Source organism: Lycium barbarum, chromosome 3 (assembly GCF_019175385.1).
Source record: "Lycium barbarum isolate Lr01 chromosome 3, ASM1917538v2, whole genome shotgun sequence".
In the NCBI taxonomy this organism is placed as follows: domain Eukaryota; kingdom Viridiplantae; phylum Streptophyta; class Magnoliopsida; order Solanales; family Solanaceae; genus Lycium; species Lycium barbarum.
Window position 1 is genome coordinate 126,183,485 of NC_083339.1, and position 15,760 is coordinate 126,199,244.

At 37.7% G+C, this 15,760-nt stretch overlaps 2 protein-coding genes across 4 annotated transcripts; both read right to left on the minus strand.

Moving 5' to 3' along the window:
* Positions 1-4,186, minus strand: LOC132632315 (trans-resveratrol di-O-methyltransferase-like). The gene is made up of 2 exons (XM_060348191.1): positions 826-4,186; positions 1-723 (listed from the first exon to the last, which is right to left on the minus strand). The coding sequence occupies exons 1-2, from the start codon at positions 1,594-1,596 to the stop codon at positions 409-411; spliced, it is 1,086 nt and encodes a 361-aa protein (XP_060204174.1). The 5' UTR covers positions 1,597-4,186; the 3' UTR covers positions 1-408.
* A 1,414-nt stretch (positions 4,187-5,600) lies between these two features.
* On the minus strand, positions 5,601-13,344 carry LOC132632316 (uncharacterized). 3 transcript variants are annotated; one of them, XR_009579311.1, is made up of 3 exons: positions 12,906-13,344; positions 6,837-6,902; positions 5,601-5,904 (listed from the first exon to the last, which is right to left on the minus strand). XR_009579311.1 is itself a non-coding variant. In XM_060348192.1 (3 exons), the coding sequence occupies exons 1-3, from the start codon at positions 13,168-13,170 to the stop codon at positions 5,779-5,781; spliced, it is 426 nt and encodes a 141-aa protein (XP_060204175.1). In that variant the 5' UTR covers positions 13,171-13,341; the 3' UTR covers positions 5,601-5,778. The 3 variants fall into 3 exon arrangements, 2 of the variants coding, with proteins under 2 accessions (XP_060204175.1, XP_060204176.1); XM_060348192.1 differs by having other exon boundaries at positions 12,937-13,341; XM_060348193.1 differs by lacking the exon at positions 5,601-5,904 and having other exon boundaries at positions 6,110-6,902; positions 12,906-13,341.
* Positions 13,345-15,760: the final 2,416 nt, after the last annotated feature.

The window sequence follows — 15,760 nt, forward strand, 5'->3', positions numbered from 1 at the left end:
TGAATTCAATTTTCTCTTTAATTACTTTGTTGTCTCAGAGACTATCAGACTAAATGGACCCTAGATCTGTTAAGGGCGAGAATTACAGGCTACAGCAGAAGACAAGAAAAACAGTAAAAAACGAGATTTTGACAAATTGGAAAGTCTCGGCCAATTTACTTGTCGGACATCCTAAAATATCATACCAGAGCTTTATTTGAAGCACAGAAGCTAGCTTCAATTTGTTTACTAGTTGGCCAGTTTATGGCAGTGCATAATCATATCAGAATTTGGCTCTGCAGCGCCGTTTGCTGTTTTGCCATTAATAGTTAAGACTTGGGACAACTTATAAGGAGGCATCCAGAGAAATGACTTGGGACAACTTATATATCTTCCCGGTCTTCTATTGTATTTTGAACTTGAGTAGATTTAAGGATAAACCTCAATAATAGATCGCAACCCCAATATAGGAATTATCTTATAGTCGCTAAAGCCGGCATCAGAGAAGAGTTTTGCCCAATCTTCTTGACTTCTTTCTTTTCCGGAAGCGACAGCCATCATGAGCATGTCGATGGAAAGTTGGGTCAGCTCGTATGACTTGTGGTCTCCTTTCTGTAGGTTATGATCCATCAATACCATGTCAATGATGATTAGCCTTCCTCCATTCTCCTTACTTGGAATTGCTTCTTTACATTTCTTCAATATTTTGATACAATCTTCGTCGCTCCAGTCATGTAATATCCACTACTTGTCATTCATCAAACATAAATCATTAACATATATACAAGTACGTTTATTACTATAGTGAGAAAAGTTCAGTAACTATACATGAAACTACAAAGCTACCTTTAGTAAAATTGCATCGGCAGAAGGAATGGACTTAAACATATCTCCGGCGACATAGCTCAGGTTCTTGCTCCCTTCACATCCTTCAATTACATGGGGCAGATCGAAAACAATGCAGGCTATTTCAGGAAATGCGTGAGCAATAGCTTTAGCGACGGTTCCAGTGCCGCCTCCAACGTCCACTAATGAGTTCAATCCTTCAAAAACTCCCTTACCATTTTTAATCAACACACTCATGACCAATCGGGCATCACTAGCCATGGCTTCATTAAATAAATGGTTAAACCTAGATTCAACCCCTGCATATTCGAAAAACGGCTTGCCATGAGCCGTCTCGAACGGAGTCGAGTCACTATTCTTGAACCATTCGCTGAGTGAGTGCGATGAATCCATTATAATTGGATCTAATTGCATTTGCACAAAAGGGACCAAACTCAAAGGCTCGTCTTTAAGGAGGAGACGTGAAGTCGGAGTAAGTAAATAACCTTCTTCATCGTTAATCTTGGTTTGAATAAAGAAGCCTCCATGGACTAGAATACTCATGAGACGGTAAATACATTCCTGCCCTTTGGCTTTGTTGATTGGGAGGGCATTCACCAAATCGGAGAGCATCATTGGTCGGCCATGGCTATGGATGATATCTGGAATTCCAAGTTGAATTGCACATTTGAGAGACATGGAGCTGATGTAGTTGAATGTATGGTTCCATATATGTGCTTGAGCAGCCAGTACTTCTCTAGCTTCATCTCCAATATTATCATACGATGCCATTGTGAGATATTATCTTTGAGTTGCTTAGGGTTATGATGATGATCCAGGTGTGCATATATATTGATAAGAAGAAGGGATGATAGACCCATCTTAATCAGATCAAGAGGTCTCTAAGAAGATATGATACAGTGTGTATATATATTCTTTTAAAATTACTATTATAGGCAAAATACATAGCTTCGCTGGCGTGAGTGTGATTTACCCCCAAAAATAGGGCTGGCATAAATTACCGAAAATCGAATTACCGAACCGAACCGAGAATTTCGGTAATTTGGTATTCGGTAATTCGGTATTCGGTACGGTATTCGAGAATAAAATTTCAAAATTATAGTATTCGGGTTCGGGATCGGTAAGAGACATTAGTACCGTTCGGTATTCGATAATTTCCCGAATACCGAATTATTCACACTAATGTGTTTACTATATCTCTGTACTTCTGGTTGTGACAATGTGTTGTCCTCCATTTGAATGATTTTCATATCCAGTTGCTGTGGAGATCTTTATCTTTTTCCTCCCGTCCCCTGCCCTTCTTTTTCACTTTGTTTTCCCCTCTGTTCTGCTTGTCCCGAAACTGTGCTTCTTCAATTTGAATATAAAAGCACGTTTCTGTAGTAGAATATGCTTCGTCGTTGAATTTCAAATATGCTGGAATGTAAAGAGTTGTTTAGAAGTATACAAATCTGTTTCAATTATATTGTACCTCAACTTTTGTGTACTTTGTTTCCTTAAATGGTAAATCCCGAATACCGTATCGAAATTTACCGAACCGAAGTTTGATTTACCGAACCGAACCGAACTTTTTCGATTTGGTATTTGGTATCTACTGTCAATTACCGAATTTCAAATTACCGAACCCTGTTACACCCCGGAAAAATTTTGCGTTACCAAAAAACTGTAGACGGCTTACAATGGGCCAAAGGGCCAATACAGCGCGAACGCGCTGAACAAAAATCTGAAAATCAATTTCAGAATGAAGGTTGTGTTATAAGAAGGTAATAATGGCATATATATGACATTTGGAGACCATATGGTGTAAATTAGTTAATATGTTAATTGACGAAAAGCCATCGTTGCTGCAAGCTAAGTGGGGCCCACATGTCAAAGTTTTATAAAGGACATATGAAGATACATACGAGTAGTATATGGAAAGTTGAGCAAGTCCTAAGAAGGACCCATAAGCCAAAAAATGGGCATAAGCCCTCCAAAAGGACGATTTAAGGAAACGTTTTCGGATGATCTGACTTGAAAGGGCAAAAAGGGCATTATAAGTTTGGAATTTGGGAAAACCCCCAGAAATAAAAGTTGTAGATAATTGAAAGATATTTCTAACCATAGGTCGTGGGCCCTCATACGATATCGGGATCAAGAGTTATGACCGTTTTACTGAACGAACATCCAGTCAGAAAATTTAACCCTGCGCGAACGCGCCTAAAGGGGGCGCGAACGCGCAGAAGGAATTTATTTAACCCTGCGCGATCGCGCCAGAAGGCAGCGCGAACGCGCAGAGCATTTTTCCAGTCGTTTCTGGCAGCTTCTAAACATCATAAAAAGGGGGAAACCCCCCTCATTTTCAGATCAACACACGAAAAACACACCCCAAAACTCTCCAAAAAATCTGGAGAGTTCTCCCCAACTCCCCAAACCAAATTTTGCCCAAACCAGGTATAAAATTCCAGATTTCAGTCCGGGTAGCGTATAATTATTGGTGCAGAATCGTATAACAGTGTGTGGTGGCCTAAATTTAGCGTGGAAAAGTGGAGATTAAGCAATATTAAAGGGAGAAAGGTATGAATCTCTTGCTATTTGTGCTAATACCGGTTTATTTACGAAGAATACGCGATTAAATAATTGTATACTGAGTTAATTAGTTATGAAAGTTGGAAAACAGCGTTTGGGCTGTTTTATGAGATATTTTGGAGTTGAAAACATTATAATTGATGTTGGTATTGTTGTTGTTGCTGTTGGCTGCTGAATTAAAAATTTGGGCTAGGCATATAAACAGGGGAGATGCTGCCCGATTTTCGGCAGAATATAAAATAGTATAATTTGAATTATGGTACAAGTGTATGATGAAAAGGCTAACATTAGTGTGAATTATCTTAAATGTAGACTTACAAGCTTGGACACATAAGCGTAGCTAATAGGACGTGGAACAGGTATGTTAAGGCTCGTCCCTTTTCTTTCAAAGGCATGATCCCCAAGTCGTAATGTCTCAAATGTCTTTTTTTATATATCTTCTTTACTTGAAAAAGCTATAAGTCTATGACTCCAATGTATAAGTCTTTTCCTAAAAGTTCATAATTGTTTTTCTTTAAAATGCCCATATTTTTCGAAAACCAAGTTTTAAGAGATAGGAAGCTCTTATGACTAAGCTGATGAATATGATCTTATAATGACAACGATGAAGTCAAATATGAGAAAATGACTATGATAGATATGTTGACGATATGTTCCTACCATGAATATGACAATATGAAAACGTTAAACTATTTCTTGATATCTCAACTCTATTGTGGATAATGACTACTTTAAAGGTTCCAAGTATATGAAACGATGCCTTATGATCCGGTTCTATGTTTTTTTTATGATGACACTCTTCATTGGTAGTCTCGCCTTATATTAATTGTCCCTTCAAGGTGAGACACGACGCCCACGGCTATTCCATAATATAATCGGAGGTTACCGACCTTACGTCACCCCGATGGACTTATAGCATTTCTTGGGCTCTCCTGCATGCTGCTCACATGATATATGTCTATGGTATATGTATATGTATATGTATATGTATATGTATATGGGTAAAAGGGCCAGAGCGCTATAGACGCTGACATATGTACATGATACACGTATATGTAAATGGGAAAAAGGGGCCAGAGCGCTATAAACGCTGATATATGAACATGATACATGTATATGTATATGGGGTAAGGGAAAAGGTAAGGCGCTATAGACGCACAGCCACCTGATCAGTTGGAGTATGATACATGATATCGTCCCGCGCCCGGACGCGGGATATATGGGCGAGCCGACGTATTTCGGCGCTATGACATGATATGATATGAAATGATATGATATGATATGATATGATATGCTATGATATGATATGACCAGATAAGTATGCATGGCATCCGCCTAAGCGGCACTCATATGTACAGGTTACTCTTTTATCTTATGACATGTTCTATGTTCCATACAGTTATTATTCATGTCTTACATACTCATTACATTGCTCGTACTGACCCCCTCTTTCTTTGGGGGCTGCGTTTCATGCCGCGCAGGTACACCCAGATGAGTTGAAGCTAATATAGAAGATATTCCAGCAGAGTTGGCAAGCTCCACTTGATCCTGGAGTGCTACCGAGTCAGAGTACATGTGCTACGATGTCTGATAAATGTTAGAGACTTTGCAGACAGAGTCGTGGGTATAGGATGTCGATATTGTGAGCGGATCCACTAACCTATGTGTCATTTTATGTGATGCTATAAAGTCCATATGATCACAGATTATATTGATTGAGTACGATGAAAAAAAAATTGAAAGCTTTACTATGTTTTCCACTCCTTATTAATGCAAGAGTCTAAGGAAATTAAGTACGTAATAAGAGTCAGCGGGTTCGCTCGGCTCCGAGTATGGGGTCGGGTGCCCATCACACCCTAGTAAAGTCGGGGTGTGACAAACCCGAACTTTGAAAATACCGAACCGAATACCGAACGCTCACCCCTACCCAAAAAACGCAAGTTGAACTATAATAGACAAAATACATAGCTTAGCTAGTGTCACGACCCAACCCCGTAGGCCGTGACTAGTGCCAGAGTTGGGCACCCTAACACACTTATCCAGATCGAATCACATACAGATAACATACACGGGCACAAATATCACACGCTGCCCCAAATCATATCAAACTGGCTTAGACATATTTCAAACGCAACCATATATATATATATATATATATATATATATATATATATATATATATATATATATCAAAAGCCGACAAGGCTATCAAATGGCGCAACGGCCCAAAGCATATACGAATGCAAGCCGACAAGGCTGCTATGGCGAATAGGGTCATACAAACACACCTGTACAGAAGTAGGCACAACCCACAAATACGTCTACAGACCTCTAAACAGACCAACAGATACATATGGCGGGACAGGGCCCCGCCGTACCCCTGAATCAAATATATACATATGCAACGAACGAGGATATATACCAAAATGTAGGCTCCGAAATGATAGGAGCACTCCAAACAGCAGAAGGGGGTGTCCTAAACTGGTGGATCACCAAACTGTGCGTCTGTACCTGCGGGCATGAAACGCAGCCCCCGAAGAAAGGGGGTCAGTACGAAATATGTACTGAGTATGCAAAGCAGAAGCTACAGAAACAAATCTGAGGCATAAACAAAATAGTAGTACAGAAAATAAGTACAAATCCAATATATCAAAATGTTTAATTTAAAAAAAATATAAGTCATGCATAGGGTACAGAAGAATATGGTCGCCCGCCCGTCAATGGCGCCATAACACAGCATAACACCAGAAAGGTTTCAAATCTCCGTATCCCCGTCACATATCATAACGCAGCATAGTGCCGTACACAACATATCACCAAAATAAGTGGAACCTGGCCCTCCAACGAGTGGCTCGATAAATCATAAACACAGCATACCACCGGAGTATATCATAGTGCGCACGACAACAGAACCGGCCCGGGAACCGGCGAAAGATATAGCAGAGCGCACGAGCGGAGTCATGAGTAACCATATGCATAAAATCATTAACATAGACTCAAATATAAGTAATTGACCATACTTGACTTCGAAATGATAATCATACCAAATTCTTTCAAAAGTCGTCCGAATTACATAAAGGAAAGTCGCGGGACCCACAGACGGGTATTGACCCGAGTCGGGCCCGCCTATGAAAAACATACTTATCGTACGCCATACAAATTCCTACAAAATATCGGAACAATCCGAGCCTTTCTGTGAAAGATACGATATTCATAGTTGCGGAATTTCTTTAAAACAACCTTTTTGTACAAAGTTTGGAAACCAATTCTTTGGAAGACATAATGGTTCATATTTCATCACATCATACATAAGAATGCCAAGAACATATATATAAGGATCATATCGTACTCGGATTTCGAATTTAGAATTTCCTCGAGGCTCGTGATATAGCCTATTGAAAACTAAGGCATGCCAAAAGAATGAAGGATGGAGCTTTACATACCTCGTACGCACTCCAAGCTAGCCAATCTAAAGTTAATCCCAATCTACGCCTCAGGCTCCCCAAGGTCTACAAATACGCCAATGAATATCAAACATTAGCCATAGGTACTTAAGCCATTTATTCCAAGCTAATTCTAAATTCTACAGAAATTTGGGCAGCATTTCCCCTGTAAATAGGCCACCCCGAAAATTTAACTCGGCCAAAATCAACAACACAACAACAATAACCAACCTAGCAACATCAATGACCAACCCGAAAAGCGATATAACATTAATAACTCTCCTTTGCATCATTCGACAACATTCATAATATTCGATTCGACGGCTTACATTCAAGCCACATTATCGCTCATACATTCAATTATCAACCCAAATCCTTTCCAACAATATTCAAGAGCACTTTTAACAATTTACATAATAATTCCAACAATTCAACAATTTGCTCTAATTTGGCCGAAAAACAGTTCCCCAAACCCGAGACCCCACTGTGCACACTCCTCATTTCCAAGTCATGATTTGTATCAACAATCCACACTATAACAATATCACTCTCCTAAATATACAAATTACATCAAATGCACAATAAGCCTCAAATCAGCCCATACAATTACAACACCATTCTTGAGTCGTTAAGCGCTCAATTCCAAACTAGATGTTATATCCTGTATTTTCGTACGTCGGAAAGCGTGCGAGTTAAATGATATTAGTAACGGACACGAGGTTATCCCCCAAGCTTATAGGTGGTTAAATTGGTACACATGTACCGTAAGGATTTGAGGTTAAACAAATCGAAGAAAATAAGTTTCGTCGAGGTTTGAAAATTTATTTAAATAAAGATAGAAATTATTTTCTCATAAAAACAAAAGGTATCTTTTACCGTTTTGAGAATTAAAATATTCGTACTCTTGATATTAGTTGGAAAAAAAAATCAGTTGTGATAAAATATATATACACTTCCAAAGTATGGTAAACATTTATTTGCCTAAGTGTTTTATTTTAACGTTGTAAATTTATTATTATTTTTTTCCAAGAATATAAGTTGCTGTCAAATTCTACTTCAAATTATAGTAACCATTTATGAGCATTTCATAAAGTATTAAAATAATATCTAACCACATCAATACTGGCCATGTGGTAGAAAGGACAAAAGAACACTCTCCAATGTCATTAACTTTTGTCATGTGTTTTCACGTGATTTTGTCTACAGATATATACAAGGAGTTACCTACCATATTAAGTAATTAATGTAGAAATGAGTTAACCTTGTAGCTAAGTAATAAAAGTGCCTTTTTATTTGAGAGTTCACTGCCTCATCAAGGCCATATACGGACAACCTTCCATGAGACACTAAAAACATTTTCTTCAATATTAAGATGGGTGTAGCGTTTTTGCTCTAGCTATTGGTAGCCAAGATTTCTCTCCTCTTCTTCAAGAGCTTCAAAGCAAGGTGAACCGTACTCTATAATGAAGTAAAATATCGGGGAAGCTTTTACGAAGGTGACCCAAGTATGATCCTTAGTCTGCGACCTTCTACGAGCTCGTATGAGCAATAAAACGTCTACGAGCTCATATGAGCAATAAAAGGTATGTATTTGTTAAGAACTCACGGGACGGTGATCGGAAGCCGTGAGTTTAAGTCATAGTAATTGTATAAATATGTTATGGGTTGGAGTAGATTGTTTGACTCCTACGTGATGAAACAGATTGCAATATATCAAAAAAATAATGAATGAACGTGGGTACATCAATGTTATTAAAATTTTGTTTCGGGTTAGGCGAGTTGTATAAAGAAAATGCTGCCCAAATTTTTGTAGACAAGTATTGGGTTGAGATTAAATTCCTAAAGCCTAATAATTAATATTTGGTAAATGTGACCAATTGTAGATTTTGGAGGAAACAGGACTTGAATTTGGATAGGCGTAAAAGGCAAATAAGGTATGTAAAGCTCAAACCTTTCTTCTTTTGGCATGCCTTAGTCATACATAGGTTATATCACGAGCCTCGAGGAAATTCTAAATTCGCAATCCGAGTACGTTATGACTCTTATATATTTCTTGGCACTCGTATGTTTGATTATGACTCTTATATATTTCTTGGCACTCGTATGTTTGATGTGATGAAATATGAATCCTTATGTCTTCGAAATAATTGATTTCCAAATGTTTCACAAAAAGTTTTGTTTTAAAGAATTTCGTAATTTCGGACGTCGTATCTTTCTCATAAAGGCTCGGATTGCTTCGATATCTTCGTAGGAGTTTGTATGGCATATGATGAGTATGTTCTCCATAGGCGGGCCCGGCTCGGCTCGATACCGGCCGTAGGTCCCGCGACTTTCCTTTATGTGATTCGGAAGACTTTTGAAAGAATTTGGTATGACTATTATTTCGATTTTCAAGTATGGTTATTTTACTTATATTTGAGCCCATGATAATGATTTTGTGCATATGGTTACTCACGACTCTGCTCGTGCGTTCTGTTATATCTTTCGCCGGATCCCGGGCCGGTTCTGTTGTCGTGCGCACTTTGATATATTCCGGTGTTATGTTGTGTTGATGGTTCACCGAGCCACTCGCTAGAGGGCCGGGTTCCACTTATATTTGGTGTTATGCTGTGTATGGCGTTATGCTGTGTTATGATGTGTGACGGGGATACGGAGATTTGAACCTTCTGGTGTTATGCTGTGTTATGGCGCCATCGACGGGCGGGCGACCATATTCTTTGTGCCCTATGCATGACTTATATTTTGAGAGTAAACATTTTGATATTTTGGGTTTGCACTTATGTTCTGTACTTCTATTTCGTTTATGCCTCAGATTTGTTTTCTGTATCTTCTGCTTTGCATACTCAGTACATATTTCGTACTGACCCCCTTTCTTCGGGGGGCTGCGTTTCATGCCCGCAGGTGCAGACGCACAGTTTGGTGATCTAGCCGTTTAGGACACCCTCTTCTGCTGTTTGGAGTGCTCCTCTTATTCCGGAGCCTGCATTTTGGTATATATCTTCGTTCGCTACATATGTATGTACTTGTTCAGGGGTACGGCGGGGCCCTGTCCCGCCATATGATTCGGTTGGTTTGTTTAGAGGTCTGTAGACGTATATGTGGGTTGTGCCTACTTTTGTATAGGTGTGTTTGTATGATCTCACTCGCCATAGCAGCCTTGTCGGCGTGCGTTTGTATATGTTTTGGGCCGTTGCGCCATTTGATAGCCTTGTCGGCTTCTGATATATATGTAGATATATGGTTGTGTTTGAAATGTGTCTGAGACAGTTTGATATAATTTGAGGCAGCGTGTGATATTTGTGCCCGTATACGCTATCTGTATGTGATTCGGATTTGATGAGTGTGTTCGGGTGCCCAGTTCGGGCACTAGTCACGGCCTACGGGGTTGGGTCGTGACACTAGAATTCATAACGACAACAACTAAAACGCTAAGCGATATTAATGCGTTCTTCGGCATATAGCAAGACCAACACTCGGCTACCCTACACATATACATGTATTGGTGATTCTTAGCCATCCTACACACTACAACAATCAAACATGCTACAAGAATTAATCCATCAACTCAATTACAACACCCATTTACACGGCTCACACACCATACACACGGCTCAACTTCAACATACCATATTTCATGATTTTCATCCATATTAACATACTACAATATGCATAAAACATTTATAACACATAAAACATGATCAAAACTCACCTTTCTTCTTCAATCCTAACCACCTCAATAGGTTAGGGTTTGCGATCCACTAAACGAAAGACTTGATTGCTCCAATAACACTTCCACGCTACTTAGGGACCTCCAAATAGTGGGTTTGCACCAAGGAATAAAAGGCTAGAATTGGAGTTGGTTTTTCCCTCTCTTGGCCGAGAGTTTGGGGTTTGTTGGTTCTCCAATTTCTTGATATTTTGCTAAGTGTAAATGAAAGAAGATGACTTGAAAGTCATCTTTTAAGTCCCACACAATTTTCTCCATGTGTCCTTGGGCCCACACATGTGTTGGACCAATTAAAATTGGCCACAACAATGTGTGGGGACCACTTCAATCCACACGGCCACAAGGCCTTATTTGGCAAGATTTTCAATTCCAATTATATAAATTTTGGTCCCAAATTTTCCTAAGTGTTCAAAGTCAACAATTTCATATACAACTTATGTCTCCAAAATAAAATCAAAAGTCAAAAGTCCCGACTTCAATCCCGGAATAGTCTTGGCCCTAACTTATCATAGTTAATCCGGGTTGTCCCAATGTATAAAAATACGGGATATAACAGCTAACATGAGCTTGATTTAACCAAAAAAAAAAAGGCAAGTTGGCAATCACTTTTGGTGTTTGACGTTTTAAATGAATGTCCCGTGTTTGAGATTCAAACCGTTTTTCTTTTACCGTATTAAACATTGGCCCATTCATCAGTTGGATGTCAAAAATGCATTTCTTCATGGCGAGCTCAAGGAGACGGTTTATATGCATCAGCCTATGGGTTTTAGAGACCCATCTCGTCCCGATTATGTATGTTTGTTGCGCAAGTCCTTATATGGGCTTAAACAGACACCGAGAGCTTGGTATAAAAGATTTGCTGACTTTGTTTCTTCCATTGGTTTTGCTAATAGCAGGTCTGACCACTCCTTGTTCATCTATCGCAAAGGGCACCACTTGGCTTACATTTTTACTATATGTGGATGATATTATTCTTACTGCTTCTTCAGATGCTCTCCGCTGTTCTATTATGGGCCTTCTTGGCTCAGAATTTGCTATGAAGGACTTAGGTCCTTTGAACTATTTTCTTGGCATTGCGGTGACCCGTCACAAGGGTGGTATGTTTCTATCGCAACGAAGTTATGCTACGGACATTATTGAACGTGCAGGAATGTCCTCGTGTAAGCCTTCTTCCACTCCGGTTGACACTAAACCAAAGGTCAGTGCCTCTTCTGGCGATCTGTGTGACGATCCCACTCATTTCCGGAGCCTTGCAGGTGCTCTTCAGTATCTTACCTTCACCAGACCGGATATTTCTTATGCCGTACAGCAGATTTGTCTTCATATGCATGCTCCACGAGATACGCATATGCTTGCTCTTAAGCGAATTATTCGGTATATTCAGGGTACTCTTGATCATGGTTTGCGTCTCTACTCATCTTCAGTTACTGATTTGGTTTCATACACTGATGCTGATTGGGGGGATGTCCAGACACCAGACGCTCGACGTCAGGTTATTGCGTGTTTTTGGGAGATAATTTGATATTCTGGTCATCTAAGCGCCAACCTACTATTTCCCGCTCTAGTGCGGAAGCAGAATATAGGGGGGTTGCTAATGTTGTCTCTGAATCATGTTGGATACGTAACCTCCTCTTGGAACTACATTGTCCGATCCCTAAGGCTACTTTAGTTTATTGTGATAATGTCAGTGTCATTTACCTGTCAGGAAATCCAGTCCAACATCAGCGCACCAAGCACATTGAGATGGATATACATTTTGTTCGTGAAAAGGTGGCGCGCGGCCACGTCCGTGTCCTTCATGTTCCGTCCCGATATCAGCTCGCCGATATTTTCACTAAAGGACTGCCACAGGTCTTATTTGAGGATTTTTGGGACAGTCTCAGCTTTCGTAAATCTTCCGTTTCGACTGCGGGGGTGTGATAAATAGTGTAAATATGTAGTAAAAGAATATTTTGTAAATCTTCTATTTTAGATTAGTATAGTTTGTATCCTAATAGGACATTGTAACTGTGGTATATTTATCAACTCAATCAATGAGAATAATCACGGAATTAATCTCTTTCAATTAACAATAGCTTGGTAAGCTAAAGGAGGAAAATACGTTGGACCATATTGGCCATATGTGGTGCCCGGATTCATATTGGTAAGCACATTTTGGGTTGAAAAACTAGTAGAAAATGTCGGGTTTGTCCAAGAAGTTAGAATCGAAGGAAAATTGGTTGTCCTAACAAGATTAGTGAGGGATATTGGAGCTGGTGGGTAAAAAGACCATTGAGAATATTGAACTGTGGGTCTTGAAAAAGGATTCACTTGATTAAAAGGGGCTGGAGGTAAAGCCATACCTCTACCAGTAGTGAAAGGAACAGGGGTTACCGGTGAGAGAGTTGCTCTGTAGTTTCCACCCACAGATGAATCTCCTCTTTCGCTGGGAGAGTTTCCAATAGCTAAAGCTGCACGAGATCTCTCTGAGGCTACTGTATCTAACCTCCTTTCAGACTCTATTTGGCTCAACAAAACATCAAGACAACGATTGTTTTCATCGTGTTTCTTCGAGGTTTTAACATTCAACCGTTGCTGATTTGATTCTAACAACTCCATTCTTTTCATTGAGTCATTTATGAAAGCTTATAACTGGTTTTCGATTTTTTCCCACCCCCCATCAGGTGTTTTGTCTTTCTGCGATTCCACCATGGAAAGCCTGAGCTCTGGATACCAATTGTAGCGTGATAGCTACTGGACGAGATTAGTAAACGTAAAAAAGAAAAACAATAAACTTAAAATAAAGTTTTCATTATCCAAAAGTGCTCGTAAAATGACTCCTACAAGATATTTTAATATCCTAAATTCCTATCCTACCAGCTGGATAGTGTAACCTACCAATAGAAATTAGACAACTACAAAAAAGGAAATAACGGATAAGGTCCAAAAATACTCCTGAACTATTGAAAAGGGCTTATAAATACCCTTCTTTCACCTTTTGGTCTAAAAATACCCTTCTATCCACCTTTTAGGTCTAAAAATACCCTTAAGGTTTGTTTTTGGCTCAAATATACCCCTCAAACTAACAAGTTAAAATTAACTCTTTTAAAAAGCCAAATGGCAATTTGTAATTGGTCAATAATAAAATTCCGTAATTTAAAAAAAAAAATCCAAATTTTAAAAAAAAAAATTGCCAATAATAAATTTCCAGTAATTTAAAATTCCAGATTTAAAAAAAAATTGCCAATAATAAAATTCCGTAATTTACATATTTTTAAAAAAAAAAATTGTGTGGAAACTTAAAAATTAAAAACTAAAAAATTTTAAAATATGAACGAAACTGTTTTTTTTTTTTTTTTTGCATTTCGTGAATTAATCAACGAAATATGTTTTTTTTTGCATTTCGTGTATTAAAAAACGAAATAGGATAAAAAAAAATTATTTTCGTTCATATAAAAACGAAATTGGGAAATTGGACAAAATATATTTTCCAATTTTGTTTTCATATGAACAAAATTAATTTTTTTATCCTATTTCATTTTTCAATACACGAAATGCAAAAAAAAATTATAATTTCCTATTTCGTTTTTTTATTCACGAAATGCAAAAAAAAAACATATTTCGTTGATTAATTCACAAAATGCAAAAAAAAAATCAGTTTTGTTCATATTTTTTAATTTTTAAATTAAATAATATATGTGTCCAATCACAAAATGTCATTTGGCTTTTTAAAAGAGTTAACTTTAACTTTGTTAGTTTGAGGGGTATATTTGAGCCAAAAACAAACCTTAAGGGTATTTTTAGACCAAAAGGTGGAAGGAGGGTATTTATGAGCCTTTTTCAATAGTTCAGGGGTATTTTTGGACCTTTTCCGCAAGGAAAATAACAAGACACATGTTAGCCAATTACATAGGCCACCACACTTACGATGTTAATAATGAAACTTAATAGACAACGAGAACTTGAACCCAATTTCTTTCTTCATATGTTTCAGTGACTCAGCTGATCCTTTGATCTGTATGCCAATTTTATTATATCACCCCTAATTATTGGTTGATCATATAATGATATACTTTAAAAATTGTGCAGTCACTAATAATTCTTCGAGTTTACAACTCAATAATTAATAATTAGGATAAAATGGGTATGTGATGATAAATTATCTCTTGATTTTCCAAACTAGACAAGTAAAAGTGGACATCTATTTTTAGTACACAGGCAAGAAAAAATGAATAGAGGAAGTATATACTAATGGACAACTGAAAAGCCACCATCAGTTTTCAAGTTCTTAGATCGTGCCTTCTCCTCTCAATCACCAAAGTTGAGGCTATTTGTTTTACTAGAGCCTCTGAAGATATGGGCTTGGGTGATTGTAGATTTGATGGAAGGTAATTAGTTTTATTTAATTTTATGATTTAGACGAGGTTTGTTTTGATTCCTTCTCTTCTTTAAAGTCTATTTTGTTAATTGATATTTTATGATTTCTATTTTTTATCTGTTATGGGGTAGTGAATTTTTTCTATATTTTGTTTATTTTAAGCAGAGGTGGTGAAGCAGCATCATTGGAGTTTTTAAGGGAGATTGGTAACAGGAGTATTTTGTGTTCTATTATGTTGCAAAACAAGTTCATTCTTTCATCTCACATTACTCTAACACTAATTTGTTTCTCAATTACACTTAGTATTTTAGTGAAGTAAGGATTTTGATATGGAAAAGAAAAAGAAAATACAGATATTGAGATGTATCTCTTCGAAAGGTGATATAACTAAATCAAACTGATTTATTTTGTATACTCCCTGCATCCCAAATTAACTTTCATTTTAGCTCAAAAAATTTGTCCCAAAATAATTATCGCTTTACGAATTCAAAACTAAAACTGCTCATTGTTATCAAGTATACCTTTACGATTAAAGAAGAAGGAATAATACTTAAGAGGAAACAACCAATCTACTTCTATTAGATAGGATAACTTAATAGACTATACCTTGTATTGATTGTTTTCTTAATAAACGTAAAAAGAGCTAAAAAGACAGATACAATTCGACAGAGGGAGTATCTATGAAGTTGAGGTTAGTTTTTGCCTATAAGTAGTACTTTCATAAAAGTCAATGCTCTTCCAAAGTCCAAAAATATTTGAATTTGATATTTTCTCCTTTATTTATTGAGTTTCATTAAATTCTGTAACAACTTTATAAATTCATTGTTTATAAATTACAAT